Source organism: Pan troglodytes, chromosome 11 (assembly GCF_028858775.2).
Source record: "Pan troglodytes isolate AG18354 chromosome 11, NHGRI_mPanTro3-v2.0_pri, whole genome shotgun sequence".
Lineage (NCBI taxonomy): Eukaryota > Metazoa > Chordata > Mammalia > Primates > Hominidae > Pan > Pan troglodytes.
This window is the reverse complement of record NC_072409.2, coordinates 73845154-73871094: the sequence shown is the minus strand read 5'-3', so window position 1 is coordinate 73871094 and position 25941 is coordinate 73845154. Positions and strand designations below refer to the sequence as shown.

The 25941-nt window shown below is 41.4% G+C and overlaps 1 protein-coding gene across 8 annotated transcripts in view; it reads left to right on the top strand.

Moving 5' to 3' along the window:
* FRMD3 (FERM domain containing 3) overlaps window positions 1–25941 on the top strand; it is a 416465-nt gene that overhangs the window by 249302 nt on the left and 141222 nt on the right. For 7 of the 8 annotated variants that reach the window (XR_010148706.1, XR_010148705.1, XM_016961023.3 and 4 more), the window contains one exon: window positions 20331–20435. Coding sequence is in view for 4 of the 8 variants with exons in the window: in XM_016961023.3 (XP_016816512.1) it covers window positions 20331–20435 (105 nt within the window). In the remaining 4 variants the exon portion in view is untranslated. Of the gene's footprint in view, window positions 1–20330; window positions 20436–25941 lie in introns of those variants that run through there. The other variant, XM_024345689.3, reaches the window with a different exon arrangement.

Below are 25941 nucleotides of genomic sequence, written 5' to 3'. Positions count from 1 at the left end.
AGTAAGACACAGGGATGATTTTGCCCCTTGTCTGATGAAAGCAAGATTAGGAGTCGTCTGACCTGGAGGAAAGGCTGCTGGTAGAAATGGCACTGAGGGCTGGGCATGCATGTATCTGTCCATCAGTTTCACACTTGATCCAGGGAATGCTCAGGAAAACTGTGACAGACCAGTTGGTTGGGAGACGGAAGAGCTTATTGAAAAAGAAGTGTTCTCAGAGTATGCACACCAATGTTTGAGGACCAGTGACTTGGTGGAAAAGAGCAGAAGCTTTAAAGAGGCACAGAAGAGAGTTCATGTCCTGGGTCCAGCTCTTATTTGTTGCTTGAGCATACATTTTCCCATCTGCAAAGTGGGAATAATAATCTTACTATCTACCAGAGAGACTGTATTAACGAGCTAATATATGTAAATGGCTCAGCACAGTGTCTGGCACATGATATGTGCTAAAAATGTTTGCTCTTATTAAGAAATTTGGGTGGTTGTAATCATACACAAGCATGTGCTGTGGCCAATTTCCTCTGAAGAGTCTCACATTCTTTTTCAAAAGTTTTTGTCCATCCTCTGAACTAACATGGGGAAAAGCTAGTCAAGGTTTCCCTGTGCTGATGGAGTGGTTTTTTGTTTGTTTGTTTTTGATGGAAGGCAGAAGTTGGGTTACAAGGCAGAGAGCCTTATCTGGAGAGCAATTAGGAGCTTAATAAATAAAAGACCAGTTTGATAAATGCTAGAAGGGAACTTGAAAGTTAAGGACAGGAAGAGTGGGGAGCTGATCCCATTTTTGAACAGTAACATGCAATATTGAGAGCGAGCATTCAGTTCAATGTGCCTGGCTTCCTTCTTGTCCTGAGTTTGATACTGTGTGCTTTTAACATCTTCACGAGCCTTCTGCATCACATCCCACCTCAAATGGGGCTGCATTCTGGGAACCTGGTGGAGAAAAGGTTGACCTCCATGCCTGGGGATGGACAACCTTTGCTTTCCCGAGTATGCTGCTGACCTGCATGGAACTGATTCTTTGGTGGCAATAGAGAGGTGTATGTAATTTATCGCAGCATTCTTTGAGCTGCCTGGGTAGACTTTCAGGACAATGGATTGCACACTATGTTGGCTCTGGCAGGGTTGCTGCTCTCTTCCTTCTCGCCTCTTTCTCAGGAGGGAATGGGAAATCCATTTCCAAATTGAGCTGTGTGTGGTCTCCCCACCATCTTCCCTGCACCTGAATGGTTAATCTTCCAGTTCACGTGTTTCTGCATGGATTGTGTCCGAGGGTGCCTGTGGTAGCAGCTTAACTCTGCTCTGGTAATTAGTGATGAAAGGAGAGGATGCAGAAGGCTCAACCTGAGAGGCAGAATGACTTCACTGAAGAGTCAAGTCAGAAGAAATAAAATTGAGGGGTTGACACCAAGGTCAATTCCCAAACCCAGGCTGGAAGAGATACAGTAATCTATTTTCCATAAATCAACCTAATTTTCATATCAAGCCCCTTTCCCCCTGGGGTAGCTGGAAACATTTTCATGTGTCTTTTCTGAACTTTCCCCCACCTGGGGGTTGTGCCTAGTTTCTGGAGTCTCATTGGGTGCCAAGAAATGGGAGGGAGGCATGATCATTATTGGCTAGATGTCCACATCAGCCTGTCCCTTGGGCCCAGTGGGGGTTCTTAGGACATGACAACCTGGTGAGGGCAGAAAGCCCCATGTTTGTGATATTTTTTTTTTTCCTAGATAGACCATATTTTTCCTCCCGAATATCCTTGTGCCAACACAGAGCACATCCAGGGAGCAAGCTTGGTTCATACAGCTTGTTCCTTTCTTCATTTTAATCTGAAAGAAGAATCTTTTATTCCCCTGTGGCACATTAAATAAAGATAGCCATACATTCTTTGCTTTCATCTCGTTGAGAGGACATGTTTAATTCCCTTTCCCTTGAATCCAGGTTGGCCATAGTGACTCACTTGTAATCAGTAGAATGCAGTGGAAGTGACAATGTGTGAAAAGCAACCTCTGCCTGGACCCTTTGGGAATGCTCATCTTGCAGGAGGCTGGCTGCTGATGGAGAAGTCTGGCTTCCCGGAGACTGCCATGGTGTAAGGAAGCCCAAGCTAGCTACACACATGGAGAGCTGCATGGAGAGAAAGAGAAAGAGAAAGGGGAGGGAGAGAGAAAGATGAGAGAGAGAGAGAGAGAGACTCAACAACCCCCCTCCTCTGCTGGCCAGACCAGTCTAGGCACCAGACATGTGAGTGAAGAAATCTTCAGTTGCTTCCACATCAGACTCCAATAATATAGAGGAACCCAGACAAGATCCATCCAGTTGAGCTCAGTCAATACAAAGAACGGTAAGAGAATACTTGTTGGTTTTTGCTCCTGTGTTTTAGAGTGGCTTGTTACACAGGAACAGGTAACTAGAACACTTCTCATATTCTATTCTCAGTGGATTTAGACATATGAAAACAAAATCCAAGAGGTCTCACCAGCTACTAATTTTCATTCTGCTACATATAGCCTCCAAGGAGGGTAGGGATTGTGGAGCCGAATGCCTTTTTAACGTGGGAGTGGAGGCTGGGGGAAATACAGCGATTAAAAATTCCCTAAGTTATATCTACACAATTTTCTCCCATAATTTAGACTTCTAGTAGTATGCAATTCCACCATTATATCCTTGTTGGGGTTGGCCATTTTTAGAATTTTTGGATTTGGGAAGTGGATAGGTAAAAATGGTGCTTCGTTATGATTTAATGAATATTTGTACCAAGTATTTACTGTGTGTACAAATTATCCTGTAAAGTACAATGAAAAACTTGATGAAAAATAAGTTCACTTGAGAAAAGGAAGCTTAAGATAAGTGATGAAACTGGAATTACACCATCATGAGAAATGACCGTGACAGTATTTCATCCATTTCCAAATGAGGTCAGAGGACAGAAAGGTCAGCGAGGGTGTGGGGAGTCTGTGAGGCCTCTCATGCAGAAGCAGGATCTGCAGTGAACTCTCTGCCAGGATCAGGTGAACACATCAGTGACAAAATTTTGATAGGTGGTGAGAAGGGCTTTATTCACACAGGGGAATGGCAAGAGTGAAACCAACCATGGTGGTGGGGCATTTTGCGGAGTATTTGGAGTGATAAAATAAGCTGGAGGAAAATATGGAAAATAAACAGAAAACAACAACAGGAACAACAACAAAATAAAACCCAGCAACTTGAAGAAGAGATACATACACTTTACATTTCTGGATTTCTCTGCTCTCTTCTATGGGCTGTGTCCTCACCGATGCTGGCTAACATTTACTGACCACCAAATAAGGACCCGTTGACAACATGTTAATTGCCCAATGGCAAGGAACCAACTCTCTGAGATGACGCATATAACTTGGGGGAGCAGCACTCGTGGGTTGAAAGTTACGTTCTGATCTGGGAGGGTTATCATCAGGACCTTGTCTTGACTCACAAGAGAAAAAGCCATCCTTCCTTCCTTTCCTGAGCTCTTTAAAATTAACCAGTGAGTTACCTGTGGGAACTTTCCTCCATCCTAAGAGCCCTAGCTGGAATCTTTGGGCTGCTGTTTTTCTTTGTGTGCACAAAGCATATATGTATAAGTTCTGCAGTGGAGACCTGGAGTAAGGCTACCCAACTGGTCCTCCAGACACTGCAGTTCGTTGTGAGGAATTCCTTGGCTCTAGTAGCCTTTGACTTTTCTCCTTCTCATCTTCTAACTTGTGGCCATGATGATGGGAAGGAAAGATTGGGAGGCCCTTCACAGAAGGAGATGGGAACTAGGAGGTGTGGGTGGACGGAGGGAGGGGGAAGCAGGGAAGATTGGTGTTAGGGACTGGAGGCAGAAGACTCAGAGGACTACTTTCTGTGCTCTGTGAGATCTGAAGACTCCTGCAGCTCCTTAGCAATGCTGTTTATCTGCTTTCTGATTTCCAACCCCAGCTGCCTTGCATTAGTGGCACAGCCAAATTCTCAGTATGTATGCTAGGGGGCAGTAGGAAGGGAGAATGGAATGTGATAGAATTGCTGGAAAAAAAAAAGAAATTGCCTATGTGAAATGAAACATAAGTTACTGTTTGCTTTAATCTGTGACCGAGTAAAATTGGCAGAATTTTCGTCAGGACGGAAAGTAAGAACCAATTATGCAGCTCAGCCCTACTCCAACAAACTGTCAAACTAAAAACCTCTGCCAGCTCTGGTCCCACCCTCACTGCAGGCATGGGCTTGGAGGGAGATGATGGACACTTTCTTTTTTTTTTTTTTTTTTTGACTGAGTTTCGCTCTTGTTGCCGAGGCTGGAGTGCAGTGGCGCGATCTTGGCTCACCACAACCTCTGCCTCCCAGGTTCAAGCAATTCTCCTGCCTCAGCCTCCCAAGTAGCTGAGATTACAGGCATGCGCCACCATGCCCGGCTAATTTTTTTTTTTTTTTTTTGCATTTTTAGTGGAGATGGGGTTTCTTCATGTTGGTCAGGCTGGTCTCGAACTCCCAACCTCAGGTGATCTACCTGCCTTGGCCTCCCAAAGTGCTGGGATTACAGGTGTGAGCCACTGTGCCCGGCCCTATGGATACTTTCAATCCTTCTCTCCGTATCCCAGAACCGCTCCTTCCTCATCCCATGATGCAACTTTTAGGGGACCCAGCTGATTGGGTTCAGATGTAAGTGGATCACTGTAAGCCCTGGGACAAAGCCAGGGTGGCGCTCTGCTAACATGGCATTGTGGAAACCCAGAACTGCCTCAGCTTGGGTCTGAGGCGGAGCTTCACCATTATCCAGTGCAGCCCACTGTTGCACACCTGGGCACTGGGAGGCCCAGAGAGGTTAATAAATTGCCAAGGGCTATCAGTTGGCAGAGGCAGGGGACTCTACCATGCACTTGTGCTTAAAACTACTGGGGTAATGTTTTAAAGGGGCCTCTACAAGGGGTCCCCGAAATGGAACTTTAAGATCAGAGATGGTCTGTCTTCACTCAGCCCATCGTCTCTTCCTTCTCTGCTCTCCAAAATGAAAAGGAAGCAGTACTTCTAGATAACATGAGAACTGGAATTCTGGTTTGTGAGTCTTAAGGATACCTCTAGTCCATCAACCCTTGGGAATATAGGCTGTGTCCCTTCAGAGAGTAAACCAGTGTCCTGTGCCGTGAAAAAGAAACACATTACCTTTACACTGATAAGCAACCCAATGCTTGTTGTTTGTAGGAAAGCTAGAAAATGCAAATAAAAAGGCACAAAGCAAAAACTAAAAATAACTTAACTCTCACAAATATCCCCATCAACATTTAGCTTTTTAGCCTTCAAATCTTTACTTTTTGTCTACATGTATATGTATGTATGTGTGTGTACATATAAATATACACACAAACATAAAACGTCTGAGTTTTACAAAAATGGTTTATTCTGTCTATTTTTTTCATTTTATATTTGTCTAGATTGTATGTAACTTCTTACGAGTGCATCCCTGAGAGGGGCTCTCATTTTACACCCATTTTTAGCATGCATTTCTGCACATTCTTGTGGGTTTATGCAGTTCCATCAGGCTCTGCCATGATGCATTTCTAAACAATGGGTGAAAATGTTCTTTAGAAATAAAGAGCTGGTAGATTGGATGTGATATTTTCCTTCCTTCAGGAAGCTGCTGTCTGCCTCAAAGAGTTAAAAAAAAGGCAGAGGAGGCTTAAAGAAGAAAGCTGGCTTGTAATAGCTGATAATGGCGATTAAAATTCACATCAATCTTCCTCTACATTTTTAGTTTCATAAAAATGAAACACCCTCAGCTTGAGTTGCTGTGTAGTCAGAAGAGATGTAAATATAACCAAGATGTTTTTCCTCCTTAGTGACTAATCGCTTGAAGAAAGGGGTAGGTGTGATAGCCGGGGAGCCCAGCCTACATCTTCCAGTCTTTAAATATTTGTGACAAATCGTTCTTGTGTGCGTGCCTGCTTGTGTGTGTGTGTCTGTGTATGCAGGAATTCCCGCTGCACACAGAGCAGTTGTTTTAGGAATTCCAGGAGCTGTGTGGGTCACAGGCCTGCTAATTGCCTGACTACTGGGAACCTTCGGGTATGACACTATTGAAATGAGACATTAGACCTTCACAGGGTGGAGCTGTGGGCCATGCTGGGCTGGAAATAAGGAGTAGGGTTTGAGAGGGGAAAAAAAGTAGCTTGGAGGAATTAGCAATAAAGGTGGGTGGAAGTCATACATTTCTAGAAGGTCATTCGACAAAATAAGGCTGGTGCTAGGGTTGTTGGAAGGGTAAATGACATAATCTCTGTGCAGCACTTAGCACAGGCCCTCATTTATAGTTAGTGCTCAGTAATTTGCAGCTGTTATTCCTATTATTGTTATGGCCTCTGTCATATTACTTATGTGAAGTACACTAGACTGTAATTTCCTGTGGTGTGGCTGTGTCGAGCCACATGTATACCAATGAAGTGGAAGACATTCTGGAGCTAACTCCATCTTCTCGTGGGGTCTCCTCTCTTCCTGCTCAGCCCGTTATACTCCCAGCCTCTCAACCTTCTCAGGATGCTACCTAGGCAAGCTACACCAAGTATAACTGAGATATGCTTTGAAGCACTGCAGAAGCCCCTTTAAAACATTATCCTAGCAGTTTCAAGCACACATGCGTGTTCAAGCCACCTTCTGCCTGTCTCCCATTTCTCTTTCCTCCCGTTTCTCTCTCCTAGAGAGGAAAGATGATTTCTTATTGCAAAAAATGCTACCATTAGGGAAGTTAGGGATGTGGAGAGAAAAGATAGTGCCTTGTGGATTTGGCCTGGGGGAGGGAACTTGGAGTTTTTGACAATTGAGAGTCTTGCTGAGCGTGGTGGCTCACGCCTGTAATTCCAGCACTTTGGGAGGCTGAGGCAGGCGAATCACTTGAGGTCAGGAGTTCGAGACCAGCCTGACCAATATGATGAAACCCCGTCTCTACTAAAAATACAAAAATTATCCAGGCATGGTAGCGGGCGCCTGTAATCCCAGCTACTCAGGAGGCTAAGACAGGAGAATTGCTTGAACCCGGGAGGCGGAGGTTGCAGTGAGCCAAGATCGTGCCATTGTACTCCAGCCTGGGCAACAGAGTGAAACGCCATCTCAAAAAAAAAAAGAAAGAAAGAAAGAAAGAAAATTGAGAGTCTCTGTAGAATCTCAAGGCTATGAGAAAATTTGAATTGGCTAAAGAGCTTTTGGGGAGTGTTACTGTGGTTTAGACCGTAGGCTCTCTTTAATGTTTCTTGAAAACTAATAATGAAGATTTGAATTTCTTTTCAAGTATTTTTGCTACTGACCTGTTTCTCTTTAAAAATGTGTCTGAGCCCTGCTGAGGCTGATACATGTGGACTTCCATGGTTATTTTAAGGCTGCATGTATATAATCTCCTTCTCTTATCTTCATTTCTCTGCCCTTTTTTAGTTTTACTTTCTTATTAGCCTTGCATGAGGACATTTCCCCCCTACCCCAGCAAAGCCTAGCTAACTGTGTAAATGGTAATGCATTTCTAAATTTCTCCATAAACTATTCATCCATCCACTCTTGGTTAGGCTGCTTGGCCCCATCATCCTAGTGGGGCCAAGAGCTGTATTGTCAGATGATTCTCAGAAACTGGAGAATCGCTCAGCCCAAGGCTCTTGACAGACAGAGTGTGCGGAGGTTCTATGCTTAATTGTATCCACAGGTTGGTTAGTTTGTTTTCCTTGACTGTTGAGTTCAGGGTAGCCATCTGGTATGCAATTTCAGGAGGAATTCTGTCTTCCTTGTTAGGCTCCTGGGGCATTAAGAATTCCACAAGCAGAAACCATCTCTTTGCTCTCCGGGTGTGAATGTCAGCTCCTAATTGACTGTTGCTATATTTTTCTTAGAGCTGTATACTCACAAATCATTTAAAAAATATGAGCCACAAGCAATTCCAATTAGACCATGAACTCTAAACTCATGGAATGCCTTAAAATGCACATAGTAGTTTAGGATTTATTATAGAAATGCCTGAGGCATATTTGTATTGATTTTAAAATGGGTGACAATATTATTTTGGGTGCATATTTAAAAAACAGTCTTGTGGAGGGCCACTCCAGCATGCTATGCTAATTAAACCCAGTGTTGGACTGAGCCCTAGTGTGATCGGTATTAGGATTATTTGTAAGCATTCTTTATTTCATCCTTTTAGGCACATGATGAAATTTTACTTTCTTACCTCTCTGTAGTTAGGCAAGATATGTATCTTATTTTGGCCAATAAACTGAAGTGATGCATGTCACTTCCAGGCAGAATGTTTAGAAGCCGGTGTGGGACTCACCACATTCCTTTCCTGCTGCTGTGTTGACTGTTGAAACAGCTGTTAAGAGGAATCCTTAATCCCTTCACATCTCAAAGAGATTAGGAGCAGAATTCTCCCCTGCTAATATTCATTGGCTCTGCATACTAAGTGAGAAATAAACCTCTGTGGTGTTAACTCACTGACCTTTTGGAATTCTTTGTTACTGCAGCTTAATCTAGTCTATCCTGACTGATATATCTTGGCTCCAGCTCTTGATTTGAAATCTTAATTCCAGCACTAATTTGTATTATTTCATCTAAAATTCTCTGGGTCTCAGTTTCCCCATTTCTGAGATGAAGAGTTGGATAAGATTATCTCTATAGTACCTTCCAACTCCAACATTCTGTGATTCTACTTTTAAAAATCTGAACATTATACTGCTCGCTAACGGTTAATAATTCTAGTCTTTTCTTTCTGGACTCTGAGAGACCTGAGTTCAAACCTGGCATTTTGCCATTTGCTTGCCATGTGACCTTGGTCAAGTTATTCAACCACCCTAAGTTTTATCTTCCTCTTCTTGAAAATGGGAACGCAATTAGCTCCTGGGGCTTACGTGGATGAAATCCAATGAATAGTTGAGGTAATCTAAATATAGTACATAGAACCAGGCACTAAGGAAGTTCTAAGTGAATGCTTGTTAATTAGGAATCTGAGAAGAAGAGGAGGTGATGCTAGCATCTCCTGATGTGGCTCAAGGAGATGGTGAATCCCAGAGAGTTTGGCCTTTCTGTTTCACAAGGCTTGTTAGAGAAGCAAATATTCCAGATCACAGACTAGACTAAGAAAAAGAGGCAGATATTAAATGAAGTTGTACTTAAGTTCAGGAAGCATTGATTAATAAAGATAGCTCATTTCTGAAAGCACTTTGCTTAAAATCTTGTCTCAGGTACTGTGGTCAGGATAACTTAAAAATATATATTTTATCCTTTGGGGACGTTTTGTCATAAATCAGTTGACTATATTTGTGTGAGTCTATTTCTGGGTTCTCTATTGTGTTTCATTGTTCTATTTGCCTATTGTTTTGCTAATACCACATTGCCTTCATCACTGTAACTTTATAGTAAGTCTTGAAGCTGGGTAGCGTCAGTCCTCTGACATTGTTTGTCATCAATACTGTGGTGGCCACTCTAAATCTTTTGCCTTTTCACAGAACATCAGAATCTGACTGTCAATATCCCACTGGGATTTTGATGGAGCTTGCATTGAATCTATAGAATAAGTTGAAAAGAACTGACATCTTGACAATATTGAGTTTTTCTATTCTGTTCATGGGTACTAGAATATCCATTTATTTAGATCTTTTATTTCTTTCATCCAAATTTTGGTAGTTTTCCTGATATAGATTTTGTACATATTTTGTTAGAGTTATCCCTAAGTATTTCATTTTTTGGGGTGCTAATATAAATGGTCTTTTGTTTTTAATTTCAACTTTTAATTGTTCATTGCTGGTCTATAGGAAAACAATTTATTTTTGTATGTTAGCTTTATGTCCTGCAACATTGCACTTATTAGTTTATTAATTCCAGGAGTGGGTTTTTTTGGTAGATTCTTTGATATCTACGTAGACATAGACAATGAGAACATCTGATGTCATCTGCAGACAAAGAAATTTTTATTTCTTCCTTCCCAATCTGCATACCTTTTTCTTTTCTTTTCTCTCTTCTCCTTTCCTGTCTTTTCTTTTCTCTTCTTTTTTCTTTCTTGTCTTGTGTTATTGCATTAGCTAGGACTTCCAGTATGGTGTTGGAAAGAAGTGGTAAGAGAGGACATCTTTGCCTTGTTCCCTGTTTTAAGGGAAACACATCTAGTTTCTCACTATTAAGTATGATGTTAGCTGTATAGTTTTAATAGACATTCTTTATCAAGTTGAGGAAGTTATTCATTTCTTTTTAACAATTTTAAAATGTGGTAGACGTTCTTTATCAAGTTGAGGAACTTATTTATTTCTTTTTAACAATTTAAAAATGTGGTTATAATAACCAAATATAGCCGTCCCAGGTTTAAATATTTACTCTGCCAGTTTCTAGCTCTGTTGACTTTGGGTAAGTTAATTAGCTTCTTTGCGCCTTAGCCTTAGCATGAAGAAAAAAACTCACTTTGTTAAAATCATAGAAAAGATTCAACTTGTAAAACTTCTAGATTATTCTGATGTGAGTGCTTTGAAGAGCTGGACCTGGCACGAAAATCTGAAACAAGAAGAAGAAGAAAAAGATGGAGAAGAAAGAACCTTTTGAGCACAGGCTGTGGCAAAAACTGCTAAGAAGAGCTGACAAATCAAATATGATTCCCTAAGCATTGGGATGGACCTGTGTGCCAGTCAGAACAGAAATGACCGAATGACTAGCAACAGATACACAAGGCATCTTTTAGAATGAAAGCCACAGAACGCAGTAGAGGTAATGGAGGCAGAAAACACCCAGAAGAGAAACAAAAAGAGGCGAACGTTACTAACTCCAAGCTACCTTGACTGATTATTCAACTGTGACTCTCCTTCAGAAGACACTGTTTAGGATTCAGATGAAAAACTGACCAATGTATTCTGGCTGGCTTCATCTTCTCCTGGATGCACTATTTCTTTGTCTTTCTTCCTTAGGACCCTTTTGACTTCTCTAGCTTTAATACTATTAGGCCTCTTGCTGTGATGTTGACTGTATGTCTGTCTTCTCATAGTGTGTAGGGGCTACCATGGGCATTAGATAAGCAGTTGGGTTTTCATTCTCTACCATTGGGCCTGGCTGGGTAAGGTGGCTGTTTGTGTCTTGCCTTTATTTTTGTATCCAGTGCTCACTTTCAGGCAACTATTGATTTTGTTTCCCTCATTGGTAGCTGGCCCTGGTGTTGTTTTTGTTGTTATTTTCTGTTTTTTAGGTCACTACTATAGTCATAATCCTCCACCAACTTATGAATACTTACTGGGCACAAAAACGCCTTTAATAAAATTTGCCTGTATTTGCAATTATCTTAGCTATAGCTACTAATTATTACTCTAAAACAGATATGTATTCAGAATTACATATTTCTTTCTCTTTTTTAAAAATTTTATTATTATTATACTTTAAGTTTTAGGGTACATGTGCACAACGTGCAGGTTTGTTACGTATGTATACATGTGCCATGTTGGTGTGCTGCACCCATTAACTCGTCATTTAGCATTAGGTATATTTCATTTTTCCCAAATCTTGGGTTTGTCTTCCATACATTTGAAAATATTTGGATAACACAAATCAAAGAAACTTTTAATTTCTGTGTGAGAACCACAGATTCAACCATGAGAGTTTCCTCTATTCTTGTTTTTCTTTACATTTATCTCCCATTTAAATAGCTTTAATATTTCTCTCATATTCTTGGGATGATGTAATTTTCTGAATATATGTCACAGCTTAATATCTAATACTAGTTACTGTTTGCAATACGAAGAATGCCAGTTACTGTTTGTAACAGTACCAGTTACTGTTAACAAAGCAATATATTACTTGCTGTTTAATAAAGGTTTTCTTATTAAAGAGATGCAGTTTTTGTTAAAGCTGTGGTCCCTAACATAACAAAATGTGTGAATTTACACAAATAGGCTTGAGTTTTTTTATAGCAGAATATTAACAGAGCACTTTTATGTTGTTCAATCAAGCTACAATCTTTCTTATATTAATAAATGCTTGTCCTTGACAATAAAAGCAGAACTATTTAGTTCACCAGTTTCTCATTACTATTCTTTATTCATCTGCCTATGAAGGTAAATGAATCAAGGCCCTTAATTCACCAGAGAAATGTATCCATCTGTCCCTAGAAGACATAATCCTAGCAGCAAACTGAGCATTTAGTTGCTGTTAAGGGCCTTGTAATTGGTTAGAAGCTCCTCATGGAGTTTCTGGGCATTCAGATGATTGGATTCTTCCTTCCAGGTAGAAGAATCACCAGAGACAATTCTGTTCTTTCCCAGATGTACATTTATGAAGGCTGTCCCTTCTCAAAAGCAACTTCTGCAGGCATAAGGTGCCAAGCAACAGAGCCCTTTGAACAAGAACCTCACAACCCTCATAATTAGGAAATGAGGCCTCACAGCTCCCACTTCTGTTTATCATAGAGGGGTCCTGGAGGAACAGTGCCAACCCCAGAGCAAACTGTTCCCACCATCCTGGGGCTGTGCTTCCAACTCCTCTGGCCCTTGCCTGCTTCCCTCATTCCAGCGAGCCTCTCCCATGTCTCTGTTCTGTATTAGGTCTTTCTTCCTCCATTGGGTCCTAGGACCCCAGTTGTTGGGCAGCTTTAGAGGGCAGCCCAAAGCTGTGTCCGCTGAGGATGTTTCCTGGCTCTGAGGATGTACTTCCAAGGAAAGCTCTTTCAAGGATCGCTTTCTGATACCTCTGTTATTGCCTCAGATTAGGGATTGTGAACTCAAATACCTCAAGTGATCAGGGAATTGAGGGAAATGGAAGAAGCAGAAGACAACAGGGAAGGCGGAAATGTGGTGGACTGCAGAGTTCATTTTTCAGGGAAAAGAGAAAGAAGCCAACCAGACCTTTACGGTCCAGCTTCCAAACCCTCCAGCTTTTCAAGGGCAGCTAGCATCCAGATTTTATGTGCAGTCTCCCCATTCAAAAACACCAAAACGCTATGCTGACTGACAGAACACAGCAGTCAATGGACTCTGCTCCTGGGCTCATCAGTCAGCCATGATCAGCTCAGTTAACACTATGCTGACTGAATAGAACACAGCAGAACAAAGAGTAGAGTCAATGGACTGCTCCCGGGCTCATCAGTCAGCCATCTCTGCAACTGTTTCACACCAGCATTATTGTTCTCTCTTAGCTCTTCTTGGCCTGAGGCATTGATTTACCTTCTCTCCGGAGTGAAAATGTTGGGTGCAACAAACAGAAAAGCCAATCTGTACTTGCTGAAATAATAAGGAATTTCATGGGCATCTCCAAGGAAATTCACATTAACTGATTGACAGTCTGCAGACACAGGCTCCATTTCTCTGTGAATATTTCGGCTTCATCCTCAATCCCACTGCACCTCTGTGTATGGTCCAGAGGGAAGGGCAAGTCTCTTCTCGAAGCTCTTTCAGAAGAGTAAATAAGAATTATCCCAGAAACCCTCGTAAAGTATTCCTCATGTCTCATTGGCCTAAGCTGGGTCATGCGTCCTTTCCTGAACCAATCAGACAAGAGAGGTGGGGTTACCCTCATACCAACCAAGCTAGAGCCCTCAGATGCGATTGGGTCATAGTTCCTGGAGGCTTATGCCTGTACCATGTGTGTGCGTGCATGTGTGTACACACATGTGCATACCTGAGGAAAATCTGGGTTCCTTTAAGAAAGATAAAGGGATGTATGGTTGCTAAGCAGTTAACCAATGAAGTCTATTATAATGTGCTTTGTATTTTATAAAACTGCCTTTTCCCAGCCTGGTGTTGTTGTGGGTAACCCAGTGCTCCTTCCTGCCGGTGTCCAAATTCTAGTAATTGGAGAACTTGACATTGCTTCCAAATCCTCATATTGTTGTTTTCCTCTCTCTCCACATAGAGAATGGGGGCACATAGGCCAACTGAGTTCTTAGAACAGATTCAGCATAGGTGTCAGACCTCGGTTTGACAGCCCTGTAAACAAACATAGAATTTCTGAATTCATTTTTCCTCATCTGTAACATGAGGAGAATATTAACTACCCCAATGGGTTGTCAAGAGATCAAATGCAAAATATGTAGCAAAGTTCTTGGTATACAGTAAGTGTTAAATGAATAGTAGTTCTTATTACTATGTTCATACCTTCATCCCTAAAGTTAGCTATTCAAACTCTAAACTTGTTTAGCAATATATTCAGTATTTTGGGGTTGGTACTGTTTTTTCCACTTAACCAATGTCTAAAACGCTGAACAAAACCTCGCTTGGAGTTTTTGCACTTGGGGACTGAAATCTGCCAGACTTTTTTTTTTTTTTTTTTTAATTGAAGAAAAGCTATTGCTGACTTGGGCAATTGATTTCTTTGCTCTTTTTCTTTAAGCACAAATTTATTGTTGTTTTAATTTTACTGCTGAACTTGGGAGTTGAAGTAAATGCATCATCAGCAGTTGGCTGCAGAGAATCAAGGAAAGTTATCCTTAGCAAACTAAAGCAGGAACAGAGAACCAAATACCACCTGTTCTCACTTATAAGTGGGAGCTAAATGATGAGAACACATGGACACAAAGAGGGGAACAACAGACATGGAAACTTGTAGGGGGTGGAGAGTGGGAGGAGGGAGAGGATCAGAAAAAATTACTAATGGGTACTAGGCTTAATACCAGGGTGATGAGATAATCTGTACAACAGACCCCCATGACACAAGTTTACCTGTGTAACGAACCTGCACATGTACCCATGAACGTAAAATAAATTCAAATGAATAGAAAAAAGAATTGAGTTCTTTGTCTTTTTGTTCCCTTTTTTTTTAATCTAAAGAGGACAGTTCTGGGAGGCAAATACTATTCCACTTAACTTCCTTATATCTAAAAGGATCTGTAAAATTGAGACAAAGATTTAAGATTAAGATTATTCTTAATATTATTAATAATGACATCTAACATTGGTATAATACTTTGCAGTTTACAAAATTCATTCACATTTTACAAAGGGCAGGGTTTTAAGATCTGCGAGATGATAAATTTCTAGGTTTCATTCATTGTTTATTTATAATCCCTATCTCAATGCCTGGTGCATAATAGGTGTTTAATAGATACATGAATGAGCCTTAGAATATCTAATTGGGGATACATCTGGAAGTTACCATCATTATTCTCCCATTATAGAAGGAGAAACAGTCTCAGAGGAATTTGGTGACTTTCTTAAGGCCACTTAGCTGATGAGTGGTGAAAACAAGATTAGAACACAGTGGCGTCTTCTGTTTTCCTAGTACATACTTTGGGGTGGGGAGGAGAGGTGGACTTTTCTGACAAGTAGGCTAGTTTGTGATTGTAAAAATTAGGTTCCATAGGGTGTAAAGGGGTAAATCCAACCCATTCTGTGAGAGAATGATAAGCTCTCCCGACATCTGTGTTTGGTGGGACTTACTACTGACTCTGGTCCACTCAGCAGCCTTTGAAGAGAAGGTACTGTGGGCATCAGAAGAAACAAAATCATCATATTACAAACAACAACAGTATATAGCTATCATTTATTGAGCAGCTACTATGTGTCCAACAAGATATTTACAAACATTGTCTTTAATACTCAGGTTACCCATCAAAGACTGCATTATTTAGAGTTTACAGACCAGGAGATAGAGATTCAGAGTAACTAAATACTTTTTTTCCCTCTCTCAAAAGGGTTAGCCCACTCTTACCTAGCCATCCCTAATCAGACATGTGATTGTTTCACACAAATTCTTTTGAAATGGATCTTAGTTTGCCACATCAGTGAGTCTGTAGCCCAGTGAGAGAATTTGCCTTTTGAGATGCCCAGAATTATGCCAAGTATCCTGCCATACCCAGGAGACTAACACTTTCCACCCTGAGGGAAGATGAGATTATTGCAGGGGGTTCAGCAATCCAACACACACTAAAAATTGTCTGAAAGATGGGCAGAGAAGGTGAGAGAGAGGACACAACCCCCATTACACTTTGGGGCTTGTGGACTAAAGAAATTGCAAACAGAACCCCCAAGCCTGGTGGCACAGTTTAGATCAGAGAGTCTCAAACTCTCAAATTCTCTGTGGGGAGACACAAGTACTAGATTTTTATTCCTCCAGTCTGCTTTGGACCAATATTTGTAAAAAAAAAAAAAAAAAAAAAAAAAAAAAAAAAAAAGCAAAAAACAAACAACCACACACACACAATAGAATTAAATTGATCTTAATTTCTGCACTTGTTTTTTGGAGTAGGGGATCCCAATCCCTGGGCCTCAGAACTGAGCTGCATAGCAGTAGGTGAGCTGCGGGCAAGCAAGAAGCTTCATCTGTATTTACAGCTGCTCCCCATCACTCGCAGTACTACCTGAGCTCCACCTCCTGTCAGATCAGGGGCGGCATTAGATTCTCATGGGAGTGCAAACCTATTGTGAGCTGTGCAGGTGAGGGATCTAGGCTGCACACTCCTTATGAGAATCTAATGCCTGATGATCTGTCACTATCTCCCATCACCCCCAGTTAGTTGCAGGAAAACAAGCTCAGGGCTCCCACTGAGTCTACATTATGGTAAATTGTATAATTATTTCCTTATATATTACAATATAATAATAATAGAAATAAAGTGCACAATAAATGTTAGGTGCCTGAATCATCCTGAAACCATCCCGCCACCCTGTCTTTGGAAAAATTGTCTTCCGTGAAACTGGTCCCTGGTTCCAAAAAGGATGGTGACTGCTGTCTTGGAGGACCAGTCATGCACTGTTCATGTTCTGGCATAGTCCATGGGTCACATCTTGGCTAGCATTGGCTTATAGATTTTAACACATTAAAAATATTGCAATAGTCTTCACATTATTTTAGTACAGTATTTACAAAAGAATCAAGTCACAGTGTACTATAGATAATAAGGACCAGTATTGAGACACAAGTTAAGTTGTGTAGTTGAACAAATTCTTTCAACCCTGTCAGTGCATTTCTGAGACCATACAACCTCATTTAGAGACAGCATCAAAAGTCTATACTTACGCACATAAGGATTTTAAGCACAGATTATCAGATCCTACTGATCTTTGTATTAGACCCTGCTCACGCATTTATATCTTACTACTTTTCACATGTATTAAATGCTGTTGTGATTAATAAAACATAATTTAGGTAACAGCTGTGAAGAATTTAAATTAGCTGCTTGATTTTTTTTTCTCTACTCAATGAGTACCGCACGTAGAGCTGCTATCCTGTGGGAGAATCAACAAAAGTCTGACATTAAAAAGAAATCCTTTTACTTGAAATCTTTGATAACCACTTCTGCACACAGACCTTGAGAGAGATGCATGAAAGTTGGCCAATTCCACTACATTTGTGGAATTGCCAATACCAGGATGCTATTGTCTCGCCCGGGGCTCTCTGTTAGTGCTGTGCGGGCTTGTGGAAAGTGCTTCCTTCTGTTCCCAGACCTCATGTTTTCCATGAGAAAAAAGGAAAGACTTCTTATTCATCTGGTAACATCCAGCATGCCAGGCACTGGTTTAGGCCGCAGGGAAGGAACCTCTATCTTCAGGAGGTTCAGGAGGAAGCATGTGAAAGGTTCAGGTCATAACCACTGTTTACTCCCCAGTCTCTCTTCTGATGTGAGGTATATGGGCAGTAGCTGGACTTCTGCCCCTCATGCACCTGACTCCTGAACCAGCTCTTCCAACCTTTGGTACTGGGCCTATGCAGGCTTTTGTTTAGTGCAAGAACTGAGCTTAAGGGACAAAAATGACAACAGTAGGAACTTAAATGGCTTACAGACTTTGGATTTCCAGGCGAAGAATGTGGGACTATAAGCTGACTTCCTTGGTACCAAGCAGTGAGACATGGAGGGTCTCAGGGTGGTGAGGCTGGCTGGGCAACGTGCAGAGGCCGGGGCAGAACTGCAAAGGGCTATCGATGTCTCCTGACAATGGCAGAGGCAGCTTGTGTACCCAAGGCAGGAAAGGACTGATTTTTCTGAGTTAAGGAAGAGACAATTCTCAAGGAAAAGGGGCTTTTTTTTTTTTTTTTTTCTTTGTGGTGGTCCCTGGAGAAAGGTAAAATTTTGTGCTTTTCCCATGTTGTAGAAATCCTCCTGGACCAGTGCTTCTCAAACTTCAATGTGCATGCGAATAAACTGGGGATTTTGCCAAAATGCAGACCAGGTGCAGCAGGGCTAGAGCAGTGCCTGAGATTCTGTCTCCAACAGGCTCCCTCCTGGGTGAGACTGAGGCTGCTGCTCTGTGATAGTGTTGATCTGTAGGCTATACCTTCAGTAGCAAAGCCCTAGAACCCACCTGGTGGTCTGGAACCATGGGAATTGGCCTGACCTGGTTTTTGGAAGGCATTGGCCCCTGTTTCAGCCACGCTTGCCTGCTCTAATCACTGCGTTGTCTGCAGCAGCATTTTCTTCTCTCAAGGGTCTTCAGTAGTCAATGGAGATCTTGCTGGAGGGTGTATATTGGTTGCTGTGTTTAATCCTTTAAAAAAATCTTTGTTGTGCTGTTGAGTACATCTTCTTTAGGGCAAAATGACAGCAGTATCTGTCATGAACAATCAAGGCCTACTCAATCCCATATTATTACAATGCACTGCCTTGACCCACATATCTGGAATATGGTAGGGAATACTTCCCTATAGTAAATCCTAATGAAGAGGGCTTTGCCATTCAATCATAAAATGATGAGCTCCTATGTTATGTTTGGTGAGGGGATAATGCTGCAACCTTTTAAAGACGATTGGATTACAGAGTATATGTGTAAAAGTAACTAAAGCTAATGATTATTTTCTGGGCATTGAATTCAGCTGTTAGGTATAGCTTTGTCATTTGAGCCTCCTGGATTAAAAAACAATTACAGACATTTAAAAACAAATTCCATTTTTATGTTTTGTCTCTTTTGAGCTATATCAGATGGTTTCTCGGGAAGGAAGTTAAAAACTTGAAGCTTATTCAAAATCAAACTCAAAAGTGATTTCAGGAAAATGGAGGTTTCATATCACACTGTGTGCTTATAAGCCCCCGTCCTTCGCTCAGTGCAGCGCATCCCAGGCTTTTTGGAAGGCACTGACTCCTGTTTCAGCCACGCTTGCATTGTCTAATCACTGCCTTGTCTGCAGCAGCATTTTTTTCTCTCAAGGGTCTTGAGTAGTCAATGGAGATCTTGCTGGAGGGTGTGGCTTTCCCATCCAACTTCCTGAGTTAATGGTAGTGGTCTTTAATGAAAAGTTCATTATGTAACATAGACCAAACTGATCTTTCAAAATTATTTTTAGTGGATTGAAAAAGTAGCTCACTTAATGCCTCTAATTTCTTCATATATTTTAATAGGTCACATCTCTAAAACATTTCATGGGTCTGTCAGCGACTTTGATTGAAGCAGAAATTAATCTTATCAGATATCCTGATGAGGGCTTAGAAGGGTCTTTGCTATGAAGAGATTTTTGTTGTAGTGGTATTTATGTTAATCAGATTTGGCTGTTACATCTTTCACTTGTAGAATTTTAGAAGGAAAAATAACGTAACTAACTTAGAAATAATCTAGTCCAACCACCTTATTTTACCGAAGTAGAAACAGCTAGGGGTTTACCCAAGGTCACACAGGCCTGTCTTTGGATCTTAGTCCTGGGCTCCCCTGAATCTCCCACACTGCCTTTGTGTGTTGGTTTATGGAAGGGATGCAGTGGCTCTGAGGACCAAGGAAGCAGGTTCCCCACCATTCCCGCTGAGAGCCAGGGAATTTAGTTACCACTCACAGCATTGCCACTCTCACCAGACCCTGCCTCCTGGCAGAGCTGCAGTGGACTCCTGATTGCTCCAGGGGGTCAAAGTGGCTTGGAAGGAGCCCACATACTGCAGCCAGTTGGCCTGGCTCAAATCCTGTCCTGCTCCATTCAAGTTGTGTGACTTTGGGCAAGTCACTGAACCTCTTTGTGGCTCAGTTTCCTCCGATATAAAATGAGAACCTTCCTGGTAGGATCATTGTGAGAACTGGATGAATGAATATGTACCGAGGAATTAGAAAAAGCAGTTAGGCCATTGTATGTGTTACATGAGAGTTTCCAAATTGTGGACCTCCACAAGTTACTGTGTTGTGAAATTAGTACTCTGAGTCATAAATAGCATTAGACAAATTAAATGGCATATGGATTATTTTGACTGCTCTTTTTGGGGTCCTTTTGGTTCCGTGTATGTGTGTGCGTGTGTTTGCGTGTGTGTAATGGCTCATAATGTAAAATGTATTTATCATTGAGGATTTGTGGTTAAAAGAGTTTGGAAGCCCCTTCTTCAGGGACTGGAGTGAGCACATTTATTTTTCAGAGCATAGACCCATGGTGGTGAACAAGGCTCCCTGAGGACGTGAATGCACAAGGTGAGCTCTGGCTGAGACTTAAATGTGCTTCCTTTGCAGAGGGAAACCAAAGGGCAGTTTCTCATTGACCACATCTGCAACTACTACAGCCTGCTGGAGAAGGACTACTTTGGCATTCGCTATGTGGACCCAGAGAAGCAAAGGGTAAGAGCTGATTTCTATCTGGAGCCATTTTTAGGGAGTGACCCAGACTGTGGTGCACTGTGGGGGTTCCTCTCAAAGCCCTAGTGATGCCCTTGTTCTCACAGATTATTGGGCACATGAAACCCTGGGTGAGCAGAAGAGGCTGGCATTGTCCTCACTGGACTGGGTGGAGCAAGAAAGAGAAGGGAAAAGTTACCCTAGGCCTTTCCAGAAGGCTGCTCCCATCTGCTTAGAAGAGAGAATGTCCCTGTGCCATTTGAACCCAGGGTTTCCCAAAATCCCTCAAACAATGGCTACCTAAAATTTCACTATGGAGAATATCACCCCTGCCCAACCCCACTCACTGTAAAAAGCTATTGAGGCTGGGCTCTGTGGCTCACATCTGTAATCCCAGCACTTTGGGAGGCCTAGATGAACGGACCACTTGAACCCAGGAGTTCAAGACCAGCGCTGGCAACATGGCAAAACTCCACCTCTACAAAAAATACAAAAATTAGCTGGGCATGGTGGCATGTGCCTGTCGTCACAGCTACTTGGGAGGCTGAGTTGGGGAAGAATAGCTTGAGCCTGGGAGGTCAAGGCTGCAGTGATCTGTGATGGGGCCACTACACTCCAGCCTGGGTTACAGAGCAAGATCCTGTCTCAAAAAAAAAAAAAAAAAAAAAAAAAAGCTATTGGTAGGAAGAGTAATTGAGAAATAACTGCTTAATGGGTATAGGGTTTTCTTTTCAAGGGATGAACATGTTTGAAACTTCATATTGATGGTGGTTGCCACCAAAATGTGCATTTTAAAGTGGTTAATTTTGTTATGTGAATTTCACCTCAGTTTTTTTCAACAAAGTTTTGACAGATGAAAGGTTTAAGTCACTTCAGAAGCAGCTCCTTGGGCACAACTAAACTTGAAAGCCCCTGTTTTATTCTTGCTCCTGGAGACACCTACCCTTTTTGATATCTGTTGGTGGGGAAGAGTGAGCAGGAGTCTTACCTTTTGAGCTGGTGTAGCAGCCTAGGTGTGTTCAGTGTAGCATATGCCAGAACCACGTGATGTGTGCCCTTCACATCCAAATGACCCCTGGCTCCTGGGGCGGGTCCCAGCCATGGGCTCAGAGTTCCCAGCCATATGCTCAGAGGCTCAGTACACACTTGGGTCTCTGCTTCTTACTAGCAGGATAGTGTGTGAAGGGGTCACCTGGAGGTAGCCTGGAAGTGGGGATAGGACCCCTCTGCCTTCTTTAATTTGCTCTCCTCCTCCTCAGTGTCCCTGATCTTCTTCCTGTCTCCTCTTTCCACCCCCACACCTCACTTGGCTCTTAGTTTAGTGTTTACTGACCCAATACCATGAGGAGAGGCTCACAGAGTGTATTTCTGTAAATAAGAGGATATTTAAGGAATAGATTAGATTTGCATCTGATACATAGAGAATCTTATTTTGCTCTTGGAGTCCTAGGGGCCCAAGTTTATATGAAGGGATGCAATGAAGTATTACAGCTCAGAAGGATTTTGGTTTCCTGTAGTACTCCCAGTAACCTTTGGATGGTCCAGGCATTTACCTGAGTGAGACGAAGGTGGCAGGGCAGTGGTGGGGATGTGGGGCTGATATGACGTCAGGGATGGGCGTGTGTGCTGTTTACTGAGTAACACTGGTTCCCAGACCTGGCCCTGCAAGAAAATCACCTTAGGTGTTTGCATAGTGTGGACCCTATTCCAGACCTCTTAAATCAGAATCCATGGGATTAGGGCCAGCAACATGCACTTAGCCTATTCCTAATCTAATTTTGATGCAGCCAAGCCAGCTTTGGTCTAGGGACCGTGATATAAAGACATTCATAGCCATAACTTTTTATAGCCTGTGAAGATATTACACTTGTATAAGAGGAAAAGAAGCTCAAAGAAGTTGTTACTTGTCCCAGGTTTCACAGTTAATAAGTGGTAGAGTGAGTGTTTGAGTTTAGGATTATAGATCAAAGTGCCTGTGGACCAAATAAACTCTGGACTCTATTAGTCCTCTAGTCACCACTGCAAACAGGTTATTTTGTGCAAAATTCAATTCTAAATGATAAATGGCCAACCTGCAGAAGTAATTCTAGCTACTATTTAGTTGAGCATCTATCATGTACCATGAATGTTCTTCATTATAGCCTCGTCTTGCTGAAAAGCCTTTAAGGAAGGGGGAAACTAAGGCCCAGAGAGGGTCAGTGGCTTCCATAAGGCAAGACATTAAGGAACAATTGGTGTCACAAAATAACAATAGTATTGGATTATAACCCATAGAATGAAATAAATATCCATGAGTCCATCCTAATATAAATAATTAATTAAACAAAAAATAAAGGGAAAACTTGGGTCAGCTCTTCCATACAGAAGAATTTTAATTAATAAATGTAGAAGGAATGAGGGAAATAGAAAATCACCATACACAATAATAATTATTGCAGGCAAGAGCTAAAATTAGTGTGCAAAAGTTTAAGGAGAAACAGGAAATTTGCAAAGTAACCCCTCCTTCCCAAGGCATTTTTTTGATTACAAAGGGAAAAATAATAACTCTATAGTGGAGAAACATGACAGATAGCACTTTAACCAGGAGACCAAGATTAACATCACCAGTAAAAACACATGTTAACATCAGGTACCTCCTGATACCATGCACTGAGAAGTACACATCATCTCTGTGGCATTCTTCCCAATAATGCATAACCTTAATCAAATATTGAGAAAACATCAGGCAAATTCAATGTGAGGGACATTCTCCAAAATAACTGACCTTCAAAAGTGTGAGGTCATGAAAGACAAGGACAGACTGGATTCACAGTCAGAGATTGGAGAGACACGTCAACTCAAGGCAATGTGGGATCCTGAAACATAGACAACCATAGTAGTGGGAAAACTGGGTGAACACAGAAAGTCTGTAGTTTAGTTAATGCTATGGTAAAATAGCATTAACTAAATTGGCTAATATTGGCTTCTCATTTTGATAGTTGTACTGTGATTACACAGGATGCTAACATTAGGGGAAGATGAGTGAAGGTTATACTTTATCATTTTTGCAGCTTTTTTCATATGTCTAAAATTATTAAAATTTTAAAGTTATAAAAGAGAAGTCTTTAGGTTGTTTATTGTTCTTTATATTTTGACTCTATTTAACGTAATTTTTAATGCCCAGACTTGGGTAGTAGAGTAAAGGAAAGGATGGGGGCCACCCTCAAAACAAAACTGTCTTATCTCATGTAGCCACTAAATTGCTCAGAGGTGTTTCTGAATACATCTCTCTGCATTATACAGCTGTTATAGCCTTTTGATTTTGAGGATACGATGTGAGTGTAGCTTTCACTTGGGTTGCAGGGTAGTTGCTGCGCACAACTGCAAGGACTTTGGACTCAGAAAGATATGAATTAAAAATCCCATCTCTCCTGATTAGTAAGCTGTGTGATCTTGACCAAGCTATGCAGCCTCTCTGAGTCTCTGTCCTGATGGATAAAGCAAATAACAATACCAACCTGTAGGGTTGATATGAGAATGAAAGATAAGGTATATCAATGCTTAGCACATGGTACACCTTGAGTATCTGGTATGTGTTATTTTCACTCTTGGGTGTTATTATTATTCTTACAATTATTATGCATTGGCTAGGTCCAGGTGAGACGTGAGGAAACACACTCATGATTAGTACCTCTAAAACCTAGAAATGTTTATAAGAACACTTTTAAAGGCAGGGGGCACTACTATTAAGATCATTGGAGAGAGAAGGTGGAAAATGGGCCTTGGATAGTTAGAAAAATGGACTCAAAGACATAAACAGAAATATGCTGGTATGGACATTTTAAACAGATATTAATTGACCAACATTTTTTTTTCACCAGCTCCTGTATTTTTCTTAATGGAAAGTAAAACTGATGAATTATTTGGATAGAAAGCTAATTAAATGAGAAAATCAAGTGAGTTAGAGAAGTTGAAGTGAAAGTTACCTTAGCCTTGGGGGCTGGTGGTTTGCCTACAGCTTGATTTACAGTAAACCATTGTTGAATATTAAATATTTAGCACGATTGCATTTGGAACACCATATGTTTGGCAAGATGTCTCATGCCCCAGATGCTCTGGAAATGGGAAACACTGAGTCAGGAAATGATGACTATCTTTTGCTATTTTGATGTCCAGTGCCCAGCATTTCCATCATTATTTTTTAATTTGATATAGGGAAGGATAGGTTGAATACTGACCAGTAAAAAATCTCCTCAGTTTCTACAACATTCATCTTCTAAGAAACTTGTATAATCTTAGTTGCCTAAGATTAGGGAAAAAGTGGGTGGTATTCTCTCCATTTTACTGATAGAGAAAACTGGGACAGTAAGTCTAGAAGTAATTCTAGAAGAAGGTAATACTTGGCTTAAGTTTAGATTTTTTTTTTTTTTTTTTTTTTTTTTTTTTTACTCCAGTATATTCTTTTTACCACTTCTGCTCAGGTATTTGGGTAACTTCCCTTTGGAAAGATGAAGTTTTGAAATAATTAGCTGGATTTCATAGCTCTAGTTTCCATAGCTATGGTTTTAAATGTCCATTGTCCTGGGTTTTCCCCTTATGTTCTTCTACCCTTTTTATTTCCCCAAATCCAGCTAAGGAAGTCACCCCTCACCCCATGCCTTAGAGCTGAGTGCCCCAGCTCCCAGCCCAGCCAGAGGAAGAATGACACTAGGACTGGGTTGTAGGATGCTGCTTTATGGTCTGGAGGGAGGTTGTACTCAATGCTTTTGGTTTTAACTTTGGAATTGCTAATTATCTGTTTAACCCATTTCCATCAGTGTTGTTGACTTTTCTGATTTTGACTCACACCCAAAGACATGGGATTCACTTTGGAAATCCACACTTTTGGGGTACACTCCTCAAGTGCCCAATGATAGGCCATTGTGTCTTAATGTCTACCAGACACTAGAGGATTTAATAGGTTTTCTGATAGGAGGATGAGCTGGAAATCATGGATGCAAGGTCACGTTCAGTCCTGATCCCCCACCGTCACAACCCTAATGTAATTACAGCCCCAAGGCTTTTATGTTGGTAGCCAGAAGGAACTAGAGAGCCTATCAGTAAGTTTTATTAATAACAGGAAAAGACCTTGTCTATGTTAGAGCAATTTGCTTTTTCTAGAGGCACCTTGGGGAGGACGTGGAATGGAAAAAAAGCTGGCCCAGTGATTGGAGGTTTCACTCTGGGGATGGTGCCAGGAAGCCAGACAGCATTATGTCCCACCAGCTGCTCCTGCCATTGAGAGGCTGCTTCCTGCTTCTCGGGATAATTACTTCACAGCTGCTCGTCACTAGGAGCAAAAGTGATACCTAAGATTTAGGGCAGCCCTGCCCTAAAGAAAAGGGTTGTGCTGCTGCCTCAAGTCACTGATCACAAATTTGTCAGCTCAATGAGTCCTCTTTTGTTTACGTTTCAAAAGGTATTAAAGATCAAGGCTTCTTGGGTGTCTGTGTGTGTGTTAGGGGCAGACAGGTACAAGTAACTTGGCTTT